The sequence below is a fragment of the Pelobates fuscus genome, chromosome 11 (assembly GCF_036172605.1).
Source record: "Pelobates fuscus isolate aPelFus1 chromosome 11, aPelFus1.pri, whole genome shotgun sequence".
Taxonomy (NCBI): Eukaryota; Metazoa; Chordata; class Amphibia; order Anura; family Pelobatidae; genus Pelobates; species Pelobates fuscus.
The window spans coordinates 108,945,163-108,958,443 of NC_086327.1; the positions used below are offsets into that span (position 1 = coordinate 108,945,163).

Genomic DNA, 13,281 nt, shown 5'->3' on the forward strand with positions numbered 1-13,281 from the left:
GAGGGAGCCCGGCGCTGGATTAAGGTAAATCGCTGAAGGGGGGGGACCTAGTAACCCTATAGTGCCAGGAAAACTGGTTTGTTTTCCTGGCACTATAGGATACCTTTAAATATATTTCAAAATATAAAACCATTTGAAAAGTTTAGCCAAAAATATTAAATCTGTTGAAAAGCTTGTCCAATATTATTAAAACTCCTGAAATACAGTTTGAATTATTATAAAACACACATAAGAAAGAAACATGTACATTTTCATAAATTTCTTAAATATTCTTTTTTTTCCAAACTGAGGTCTATAGATATATCTGTCTTGTTGACCATTTAAATATCTAAATACATTACTGTAAAGATTATTTAATTAGCAGAATGTCTTTGATATATACATGACGTATTCACTACATTTGCAAATTGGGGAGCTAAAAATGATTACAGGGTTGCACAGTGATCTGTGATATCTTCACTTTGTACAGTCGCAAAGATTTATATAATACAATATCATGCTGTTTCCCTGGCATATAGTGTGCATCTTATAATACCAGTAAATGCACAGATCACTTGGCATTGGCAACAAAAAAAAAAAACACCTTATTTTTAAATCCAGCTGAAATGGAAGGGTTTTGATTCCTGCAGATACATTGAGGGCTTGATGCATTTTAACCATGATTTATTGAAAAACACACACTCATACACAATCAACATATATTGAGTAAAAAAAAAAAAACTAACTTAAAGTTCATAACATCCAGCTTGATGGCAGAAGGGTTTAAAAATGAACAGCACTTGGTTCACTGGAGCATTTACATGTCCATTTCAAAATTAATAATTCAGAGTGCACCTACAGTCAAAATTTACTATCCTGAGGCAAGATAAAAGTTTGTCTTGAAAGGCATTTTCAACAGGGTGCAGTCGTATAGTAGTCACCCTGCAGGTCAGGTGGAAAATTGACACGAGATAAATAAAAATGCCAGATTCCATCTCAGAAGAATTTTTTTTTCTAAATCTACAGGAAGTAAAGAAAAAGTAAACCTTTATTTAAACAGCATAATGGTTTGGGCAGACTGAGGAAGTGTTGAATGGCCACGAAACGCGTCAGATGAATTAAATCATCCCCCCTCTATTCTTAAACTGTGATGATGCTTCAATAAATGCTCCCTTTCTTCTTCCGTTACTTCCTGGGGATTTAGACATTTTTGTTCTGAGGAGAAATCTGGTATTTTATTTAGTTATCTCAAGATTTAGAAGTCATGTTTTAACAGTCAGAGTAAAAAACAAGACAAAAAAAAAACACAGGACAACCGGTGCATAAATAGCATTGTTACATTGAGGACATGCTAACAGGGTTAATGATGTTCACAAAATAAATAAATATTTATTGAAATCAAAATCCCCATAATAAATAATGATAGAAAATACACTATTTCTTAAACAGGGATATTTAAAGAGAGGATGTGGTAAAATCTACACTGAACTTTTTGAATCCTTTAATATCTAATCATTTTTAGTACAGTAGACTTCTAAGAGATCAAATAAGTATACTGAAGTACAGTAAATTATATTTGACCACACACACATCAGAGAATGCAATTAAAGTGTAAGCTTTTTAATCTCTAAACTTTCCAATAATCCCATGTCAAGAGTATGATTATGGTATATTAGAGGATTTTTGATTTTAAACTTCAAGCATCATAAAAACTGCAGCTTATAATATTCATAGTATAAGGAGGCTATCGGTGCTGTATATTTTTATGTTCCTCTGCCTGATCCATTGGTGGAGCTCTGAGTTGCGAACACTATGAGAGGTAGGACATGATGTGTAGTCAGAGTGAGGTGAAGATCGCCTCCCTCCTGCTTCCCTCTTGTCAAGAGGATGGTATAATCCCTGGTGGTCCAGTGGAGGGATATGCTAGCCTAGTATTCCAGTGGGTGCAGATTACACCCAGAACTGCTTTCAATCCCAGCGCTCAGTTTGGGACTCAGAGCACTGGGTGCTGCTCTCTGAGTCATTGAGAAGCATTGGGACTATTGACTGAAGTCCAGCCCACATGCTACCTCAGTATACTGAGGGGTGCAAGTCTGGGCAAGGTGAATGTTCGATCTCCTTGCTGGCTCAGACTTGGCACTCCTTCAAAGTCAAAGCCAACATGCTGGATGCTGACAGTAGCCTATCAGGCCCAGTCAGAAATCTAAGCAACAGTCAGTAGCTGCTCATCGTTTAGCAAATGTGTCCTCATCCATGTGGGGGAATAAGGGAATGTTTATATCTCCAAATAGTTAGAGGGTAGTAAAAATTACCACTATAACTTTTTAATTTTTTTTACATTTTTAGTGTTCAGGTAGCTAATCAGCAGTGGCCAGCCGCTTGCAGGGAAATTATAAATAATGATAAAATACATGATATATTATACAACATGCTATAATCTAAATACCCAAAGTATATTGTAATAATAATGTGAAATTATTGTTTTGTGTTCTCTTTTATTCCACAATAACATGAATAATATATACCGGTATGTTTATATACTACATTAAACTACAGTTTTCACTTTATGCAGCTGAGTTTGAGTCTTTTTATTTTATTCATTTGCTTGCTGGATGCTAGTACTGAGAGCGGGTAATTAGGCCATATTTTTATAATTCACTCACAAATGTTTTTACTACTTACAATAGGAGAGGGGAAGGGAGAACTCTCCTGGCACTATAACATCTACAGGGTTCTGTAGTGGTTATAGTGCTTAATCAATCGTTTTTGATCATGATGTCCAGAGCAAAATTTGGGCACTGTAACACGTGAGTGAGAGATTTTCTTATTATGCACTAATGATCAGAAGTTAATTAAAGGTACACGATAGGGTCAGGAAAATATAGTAAAATCTTCTTGTATTCAAGTATGCAGCTGCTGCCTCTGCTCCTAATCGTTCTGCTTGGCTGATAGCCTCATAAGTGATTCTGCTAGCCAATCACAATGCTTTCCCATAGGATTGGCTAACACTGTCAATGAGGCAGAATAGGGGCAGAGTCAGCACAAGTCAAACACAGCCCTTGTCAATAAGCATATCCTCCTAGAAATGCATTGAATCAATGCATCTCTATGAGGAAAGTTCGGTGTTCCAATGCAGAGGATGGAGACACTGAATGGAAGTATTGCACAGTGTGTAGCACTGCCCCAGGAAGCACCTCCAGCAGCCATCTGAGGAGTGTCCAGTGGAGTTATGGACTACGCTGTAATGTAAACACTGCCTTTTCTCTGAAACTGCTATGTTTACAGCTGCAGGGTTAACCCTAGAGGGCAGTGGTGTATCCTGGTTTTGTGCTGCCCTAGGGGTCTAGTGGGGCTGCTGGGGGTGGCAAAAAAGCCACCCCCAAATGCCCAGGGCAAATGTCTTGTTAGCCTTGCGGCTAACTGACAATCCGGGCGGGCGGGCGGTGCTAGCGAGGGAGTACTTTCCCCTGAGCTGTTTGCTCAGCTCCCTCGCACGCCCAGAGTGATGACGTCATATTCCGGCTCCCGGCATCACTCTGCGGCGCGCGAGGGAGCTGAGCAGACAGCTCAGGGGAAAGTACTCCCTCGCCCGCGCCGCCCGACTGCCCGGATTGTCAGTTAGCCGCATGGCTAACAAGACATTTGCCCTGGGCATTTGGGGGCGGCTTTTTTGCCACCCCCTGGAAAATGCTGCCCAAGGCAAATGACTTGTTTGCCTCGTGGCTATAACGTCCCTGCTTGAGGGGCCTGGCACCCAGACCACTTCATTGAGCTGAAGTGGTCTGGGTGCCTATAGTGGTCCTTTAAGGGCACCTGGAACCTAAAAAGTTTGTGAACCACAGGTAAAGACTACTGGTAAATTCATATTTAGTGAGATTTACTTAACTTTATCAAATGATGATAAAATATATTACACAACATGCTAGTCTGAATGTACAAAGTGTATTGTAATAATAATAATAATAATAATAATGTGACATTATTGATTTGTGTTTTCTTTTACTTCACAATAACATGAATAATATATATATATGTGTGTTTATTTACTACACAAAACTACAGCTTTCACTTTATTAAATGTTTAAAAGGAGTGAACTGTGTGAGAGACTTGGTGGAAAATATGAATATCTGGGCAGCCCTGACATTCCTTCACTGACAGCTCCCTAGTAAGTAACCTAACCCCGCCCCCTTCTTATCTCTCGCACCCTATTGGCTGCAGGTGTAATCCTTGCGTCTCCTCATTGGACGAATTCAACGTTCATCCGACAGGTACTTTTTCCTCTACTTCTATTGGCTACTTGTCTCCGATCCCTCTATCTGATTGGCTATTCAGTGTGTCAGTGTGTATGCCGAGCGAGTCACCATTGGCCGAGGCTGGGACTCGGCTTATTCCGCCATATTCCGAGAGTCCGGTTCTCCTCAGACGGGTCGGTTTGGACTTTTTCCCGCGGAGTTTTGTCCCGGGAGCCGGCTGGCTGTGTTGGGATATGAGCCATGGCGGAGTGCAGGTGAGTGAGTGCTACCCTGTGAGCGGCTCGGGTTCCCGGACTCGGTGTATCACAGGCAGGAGCCAGCCCTCCGGTCACTGATCGCCTCACAGCCCCGGCTCGCGGAGCATCACGGGAAGCGTAGTGCAGCGCGGCTGGAGTGCTGAAGGTTATATCCCGAGCTCTCCCCAGTCAGTAATACCTAGCATGTCCCCGGGAGGGCAGAGCAGCCGGGGATCACAGGGTTAATAATCACACTCAGCCATCAGAGTCCTTCTAATGGCCAACAAGACTACTTACCTACCTAATCCAGACTACTACCTACCTTCCTAATCTAGAATAATACCTACCTAATCCAGACTGATACCTACCATCCTAATCCTGAATAATACCTACCTATTCCAGACTACTGCCTACCTAATCCTGAATAATACCTACCTACCTAATCCAGACTGATACCTACCATCCTAACCCGGAATACCTACCATCCTAACCCGGAATACCTACCTTCCTAATCCAGACTACTACCTTCCTAATCCAGACTACTACCTACCTACCTTCCTAATCCAGACTACTACCTACCTACCTACCTTCCTAATACAGACTACCTTCCTACCTTCCTAATCCAGACTAATGCCTACCTTCCTAATCCAGACTAATGCCTACCTTCCTAATCCAGACTAATGCCTACCTTCCTAATCCAGATTACTACCTGCCTTCCTAACCTTCCTAATACAGACTACTACCTAATACAGACTACTACCTACCTACCTTCCTAATCCAGACTACTACCTACCTTCCTAATCCAGAATACTACCTGCCTTCCTAACCTTCCTAATCCAGACTACTACATACCTACCTTCCTAATCCAGAATACTACCTGCCTTCCTAACCTTCCTAATCCAGACTACTACCTACCTTCCTAATCCAGACTACTACCTACCTTCCTAATCCAGACTACTACCTACCTTCCTAATCCAGACTACTACCTACCTTCCTAATCCAGACTCCTACCTTCCTAATCCAGACTCCTACCTTCCTAATCCAGACTACTACCTTCCTACCTTCCTAATCCAGACTACTACCTACCTTCCTAATCCAGACTACTACCTACCTTCCTAATCCAGACTACTTCCTACCTTCCTAATCCAGACTCCTACCTTCCTACCTTCCTAATCCAGACTACTACCTTCCTACCTTCCTAATCCAGACTACTACCTACCTTCCTAATCCAGACTACTACCTACCTTCCTAATCCAGACTAATACCTACCTTTCTACAGGTAAAAGAGACTAATACATACCTAATCAAAACCTACCTTCCTACAGTTTATCCAGACTAATACCACCTCTACCTTCATTATCCTGATTTATACCTAACTCCCTACAGGTACACCAGCCGATTACCACAACTACTTTCCTACAGTTCCACTGTAATTCTTATTATCACTCCCTAAATTCCTGTGAGTAAGCCAGAGTAACAATACCCCTACTTTCCTCAAGTAATACAGACAAGTATCCTGATCTACCTTCCTGCAGGTAATCCAGCCTAATGTTCAATATCCCCAACCCCCATGTAGGTAATCCAGACTAATTCTTAATACCACCCCCCAGCCTGTCTGTCACAGAAACAATGAGGTTTACTCTCAAACTGTTTTCCTTGTTCTTGCCATACATTCTATTTCCTCTTTAATAGTATCAGTATAATGTGTTACATTCTTTCGTTGTTTCCTCCTTGTAGGCTCTATTGAACAGGGTTATTTTCTAAAGTGGGTATTGTAAGGAACTCAATGGTTTATTTATTAAACGTAGAATTGTAGTGACTCTTAATGAGTCATTGAGTCTAGAATAAGCTGTGACAATAATGGAAATTTAGAATTTGTCCAAATCGGTTATTTTTGCCTAAATGTTGCCATTTGGATTTAAATTTGAAGTTTAGTGAATAAACGCAAAATGTCTTTTTTTTTTTTTGGAAAAAATCTCAAACTCCATCATACTCACAGTTTGGTTATGCTCGCCTAAATGATGCAATTTGTCCTCAAAAAGGCAGTTCTGCAGCAATTGTAGAGTGATCACTCCAGTGATACTTTGTAAGCCAGTGAAATACAATTCCTATGAACTTTTCCCACTATTTTAAACTGTCAGTTTTTCATGTGAGTTGAAGAGCTAAGGTTTGAAAAATGTTTTCATTCTCCTCTTGAGCAGACAAATGGGAGTGCAACTCACAGTGAAACATTTTAATTCAGTGATTCCCTATGAGAATAATTCGTCCCCTATGCTCCTAAATGAGGAGCATTGGATTGGATAAGGAGACGGCAAGCATAATATTGCGGGAGTAGCAGCAGCACGAAGTGATTTTCGACAATAAGAGGGAAATATAAAATTATAAATAGTATAAAACAAAAACAAACCCTAATTAAAAGCCAAGTTTTATTTTACAAAGACCTGGGAGTGCTATCTGGATACACTCACTTACACTCTCTCTCTCCCCTCTGGTAGTGGTTATGGTGCCCAGTGCTTGTTTGGCTAAGTAGTATGTAGAAAATAGAAGAAACCACACTCCATGGACTTGAGGACTATTCAATCCATAAAAGTGTTTGTGTGTGTGTGTATATTTATTTGTGTGTATATATATTTTTATTTATTTATTATTATTTAAATTCTTTAACAGGGTAGGCCTGAATCTAACTAAGGGCTTGGACACTATAGCGTTAGGAATATGTTTGCCTTCCTAATGCTATAGTGTTTTTCGAGTATATTTGGCTTTTTAAGTTGCAGTTGAAGAATTACTTGCAACATCACTTTTCCAATTAACTCATGATGTTTAGAATAACCCTTTTTAAATTCTTGCATAACATTTAAGTGGCACTGTCAACCATTGGTGGACTTTGCAAAATTTGCAAAAACCCCAGACTGTGGCATCGCTGCTGGAGGCCCTTTGGCTGTGAAATTCCAACACAGTCAAAATGAGTATTTCATAAAGATTTTATCTTTACAAAGAACTTATATTTTTGGGTGGAGGGGGTGACAATTCAGATTTTAAGGTGATCCCGCTAGCTATGTATTGGCTGAGAGCATCAGCTAACCACTCTCAGCAAATTAATATAATTCTGTGCATAGGAATATGCACAGAATTGACATTAGCCAGTCCAGAGTTGGTAAATGGCGCTTTCATGACACTGCGATAGTTGGTTACACTTCTGGCAACAAACGCCATACATTTTAAAGCAAAACTCTGAAGAAATGGACTCCTGGCACCGTGAGTACTTCAAATCACTGAAGTAGTCATGGTGCGTGGAGTAATCCTTTAAACGTTTCACTACTTTTGTTGCTGTTATTTATTTGGTTCACCATTTGTCTTTGCTTATTGCCAGCACTGGGAGATATGGAACCAGGCAGAGGGGTGGACCTACAAAGTGTGCCCAAGATGTGGTTTGCATTAGTGGTGACACTCAAAGGGATGGTCTAGCATGAAAAGGGGCATGACAGCTTGGCTTGATAAGTTGACTGGCCAATGGTATTAGCCAGCTGCATATAGGACAACATAGTTGCGCTCTGACCATGGCCAGAATGCCCTCAGTGCAGTTTGTGCAGGACAACGCATCTATTGGTAAAATACGAACTGTATTTTATGGGGACTTCTTCTCTTGTGCTCCCAGGTGCAGGATACTTGGTAGCACACCTGATAGGATGGAACAGGACCACAGATTCAGGACTGTCCTACCAAACATGGGACTGTTGGAAGTTATGTTGCTGTGTAAACTGCAGTCTCCTTTTTGAAAATAGACTTTGTGGTTCTTTTCTCCTCTCCTGTGTTGGTTTTTGTTTATGGCTTGTTAGCAGGAAATGCGAGAACTGCTGAAGAGGAACCCACGCATTCCTTTCCCTCATTAGTATTTTTCAGTTTTGCATCCCTGTGTCTATATCTTCACTGTGGAACCACTTATACCTTATGGTTGTTGCTTTAGAAATTAAGAATCCCGAGAGTCATGGCTCGTAGAAATATAATTGCTGGCACCTATCGATTTGTTTCATTTTATGTAGGCGTCTGTAAGTGCACTTCTATCATGACTCCCTCCTCCATCCCCAAAATCAACACTTCTATCTGCACAATAATACAGAGCAACTGACGTTTTGGAAATAACCCGCGTTGCTACAATGATCTCTTTGATTTGTTTTCAGAACCAATACCTTTTCCTCCTAGGAGGTTTTGTATTATCTGTTTGTTATATGTATCTCTGCACTTATTTATATAATGTTGTCAAAGCAGAAATTGATTTGTTATAGGGTCCCCTCAATTTCAAAAAGTTGTCAGTATACACTGAATTAACATTTTTGCGATCAGCAATTCAAAATTGAATTTGACGGTTTAACCCCTTTAGGTAAGAGTACTTCCGGGTGCTTCCTGGCTCCGTAACAACTTAATTTAGATTAAGTTATTTTGTCCCTTGCCAAACCTAAATAACATTTGTTTAAAAAGGGAATTTTGCTCATCTTTTAATTCCAGTGCGAAGATCCAGTTCCTTCAGAAACTTGATCCGCTTTCTATGTCTTGCTGACTCTTCTATTTTGTCCAAACCAATGCTTATTGTAAATGAGCATTAGGGTCGAAAACAGCACGGCCAGTGCTGGTCTCCTTCAATGAAATGGAGGTCAGTTGTAAGAACGACAGAACGTCAGCCTTTAGAAGTATGTTTAAAGGGACACTGTAGCCACCAGAACAACTACAGCTCATTGTATTTGTTCCGGTGAGTAGAATCATTCCCTTCAGGATTTTTGCATTAAACACTGTCTTTTCAAAGAAAATGCATTGTTTACTTTACAGCTTAGTTATAACTCAACTGGCCACTCCTCAGATGGCTACTAGAGGTGCTTCCTGGGGCATTGCTGCACACGGTGCAGTACTGACATTCAGTGTTTCCATCCTCTGAATGCAGACACTGAACTTGCAGTATCTACTCTACAGCAATGTTTTACATTGCAGGGTTAAAACTAAAGGACCACTGAACCAAAGCTAATGTATTGAAATGATGTGGTCTGGGTGCCATTAGTGGTCCTTTTAAAATTAGCAATATTTCACAATGTAACTGTATAATAATAATATTAATAATATGCCAGGTTACATTAATGTTTAATTTGAATAGATTTTAGGTAAATATTGTAAGGAGAAGCCGCAACAGGCAACACAGTTTGAATATGTTAGTTTATTTTAAGGTACTTTAAGATACCAAGGACTGTAACATAAAACGTTACACTAAAGACTACATTGTGTGAACACATTTAGAATAGTACAGTTCTCTTTGTGGTTTTTTTTGTGGTTTTTTTTTGTGGTTTTTTTTTTTTTTTTTTTTTTTTTAAATATTACTATTTAAAGGAAGAGTCCAAGGTTGATTTATTGCTTATTTTTCATACGGATTGCGGCTGTACTACAACAGGTGAGGCTCTCTTAGCACTGGTCTGGTCAGCTATTGTGGTTGTTGAGATTCTGCACAAGCTGATGGGCGGCAACAATGACATGCTTTACACAGGCCTATCTATCTCTCCTCTCACTTCCGCCTTGAGCCGGTACAAGAGGTGGTGCCATCTTGCAAGGCGGGGGACTAATCACAGTGGAAAGCAGACCACTTGAGTGGTACGTGTCCCTACATGCACCTGTAATTTAGGAATTAGCAAAGCTATGCCAACCAATCACTGGCTCCTATTCATTTCAATCTGTACATCTGAGGCACATAGCACTAGTAAAGATTGCATTTGTTTACCTGTCTACAATACCTTGCCATTGACTTTTTTTACTTTATTAACATTAATAGAGTATAGATCCTGTCTGTTTTTCTTGCAAGGTTTCTGTTTTATTGCTATGTTATTATTTATTTATATAGCGCCAGCAAATTCTGTAGCGCTGTACAATGTACGCTGTTCATACCTCAATGCTGCCAAAGTCTGTACAAAATATATAGAGCAATCAGCCTCTCCAAGTTCAGGAAGGTTGCATAAACAGTCAGATGCCACTAACTCTCTCTTTAGTGAGGTTTGTTTTACCCCAGAACAATCTGTCTGGAAGATTTGTATGGGATATACAGTTCAGCCTCCAGATGATGAGTGCAAGGGCTGAGCCATGCTACAGCTGCTATCCGTTCATTGACTAAATTTTTTTTTTTTTTTAGAAGGAAGAATTACAGAACATTCTTCTGAGCTCCCTTCTGCATAGCACACAGCCTCACCTCGAATGCCAATGATGGGAGGTAGGGACTAGAACAGAGTGCATATGCCTTACCAGGGTATGTAAACTTTGTCAAACGTCTGGAGTGCCAAAGGTTGTCTTCCCCTTGGGTAGATTTGAACCACAAAAATGATCTCTTGACATCATGGGCAGAAGGGGCAGTCTTATACCTGCAGCGATTTGCAAAAATAGCGTCAGTTTAAGCAATGCATGCAGGGTCACGCTGACAGGCTCGTTGCACCATAACCTTTACATTGAGCGAAGGTTGTTATCCTGCTTATTGTCCCTCTGGCCTTGCATTTCTAATCACCTGCAACCTGCACCGTATTAATTTCATAATGAACAATAGGTAATTGTGAGTTTACACTGTTTGAACCGCACAGATAATCAGATTTTAACTAACTTGTACAGTCAGGAAAGCAATTATTTTGGTAAAGGAGAGAAGTTATTAATTGCAGTAAGACAAATTACTTTTGTAGAGTGAAATAAAGGAGGCATTCATTTTCAAGAGAAACGTGAATGAGAAAACGCAATGTTAACCTTTTCTACAATTAATGGAATCTTAATTCGGGTGAATGTTTTGATACTTTGTTTTATTTATTAGAGGGGCCCATATCACGCTCGAAGTGCCCCCCCCCTTTCGAGAGGGTCATAGTAACCCTTTAAGTGCTTAGTTGATCAGCATTCCCCTTTTGTGTCACCTCAGCCAATCATGCTCACTCTGTCGTTCCATGTGAATCAAATAGTCAGCTCTTGTTCTTTTGCATTTCTGACTTTGAAGTGGTAGTAAACATCTTGCTTTAACTCGCTCTCTCGATTAGATAATAGTGATCATAAAATCAGTGTTGCAGTTTTTATTTGTGCTGTATAAATTAAAAGATAATAGTAGTGTGTATTTTTATGCTGTGGAAAATATTTTATTAATGCAAGCAATGATTCACTGTTTATTTCCGTTTTAGGTGTGGAGTTGACCTTGTCTGATCGCTATACCTCATGTTTATATCTGTGAACTATTTTTCTGAGTGATCTGTAGTGTTCGGTTTCGTTTGACAAGTGCAACACTGGAAAAATCAAATATAATGCCAAGCAGGATGGGGTCGAAAATGGATTTATCAAAAGACTACATCAAGATGAAAGCACACTACAACGGGTGAGTGGTACAGTTGATCTTATGTGCTGCTATTTTTGGGGGACAGGGGGGAGAGGTGTACCTCTTCTACCTCGTGTGTATATGTGGATATATGTAATATAATATGACTTTATAGACTTCCAGTTTTTAGGATTATTTCAATGTTTAAAAAAATAAACATACATTGTTACAGATACATATTTTACCACTGTAAAAAATGACACTGGTGAAAACCTGCCAACTGTCCACAAAATGCACAAGGATTGGAAGAAAAGAAAAAAGGGGCAATTATGTTCCAACCTCTATTTACCAAGGAATTTCATATATTTAGGGGGATGAATCAATTTTATTGAGCCATTTCTGTTTCTTCTCGTAGATCATTTTGACTTGTAACTTTTTTCCAGTTTGGTGCAATATTCCCTTTTCTAGCTATGTCTAGTTTTTATGTCTCTAAGATACTGTGTATACTATATGTTGCCACTTCTTCTGGTAATTCAGCATTCCATACTGTAACCGTGAAGATCATTTCTGCTATATTGCATTACTTCAGGCCATATTCAAAGTTCAATAGGTTCTTATCTTAGATGGAATTTTCGTCACCTGCCAACTATATAGTCTCAGAAAATTGTTACGAAAGAGTATAGCTTTTAATTGTATGCCTGTCTTTGGACTGACTACATCTGCTTGCTGTTTGCATACCTCTAACTCATAAATTCCTTAGTATATTATAAGATTGTAGTAAGAACGGAAATGACTATAGCTGCAAACATGAAAGTTACTACGCTGAGTGTACAGGTACAGTTAGTTCGTATTTCTGGTCCTACAAGTATTGTTTTCCTGCTATTCACAGGAATGTAGCCATACAGCCTTGCAGACTTCCGTATATGCTAAATATGTTTGAATTGCACAGGCCAACCATTCCTTATTAGTTACGACATTCACAGGCATCAAGTAATATCTTATCTGGAGCTAAATTCCAGAACGTATGTGTTATTTAACCAGTCCACCGACACTGGTTGTGGTAAATTTATATTGACCTATATGCATTATTTCTTATTGTGTATTATGATTATAGAGGTAAAAGCATGTGTGCACACACATACAGGGCTATGAATTTCCAGTCTTAAGCCACTTGCCACTTCTCATATACTTGAACAGCACAGTGTTTTTGATTCTGCATGGCCTGGAGTGTCAGTGTGTGAATGTGGTATTTTATTTGTATAGAGTTTGTGAATTTATGAATGTAGGATGTCATGTACACCTGTGACTCCTGCTGCTGTCAGAGGGCCAGAAGATAATCTGTGTGCAGCATTATCTGTATGATGCCGTTACAGCAGGGAAGCGCTATCTGTGGTATTACAGAGACACAACAAACTTCCCTTTTTAAATGCTAGGGAAAGTGCTACTGACACTTCCGTATCCTCTCCGTAAGCATGACTCTAATCCAAAAGTAGGGCTAAAAGGGAA

General features: G+C 39.7%; 1 protein-coding gene across 2 annotated transcripts in view; it reads left to right on the top strand.

Moving 5' to 3' along the window:
* The first annotated feature begins 4,390 nt into the window (after window positions 1–4,390).
* The window catches only part of PRKCZ (protein kinase C zeta), a 169,873-nt gene continuing 160,982 nt past the window's right edge, over window positions 4,391–13,281 (top strand). The window contains exons 1-2 of one of the 2 annotated variants that reach the window (XM_063436680.1): window positions 4,391–4,458; window positions 11,645–11,835. In XM_063436680.1, coding sequence (XP_063292750.1) covers window positions 11,765–11,835 — 71 coding nt within the window. In that variant the 5' untranslated portion in view covers window positions 4,391–4,458; window positions 11,645–11,764. The other variant, XM_063436681.1, reaches the window with a different exon arrangement.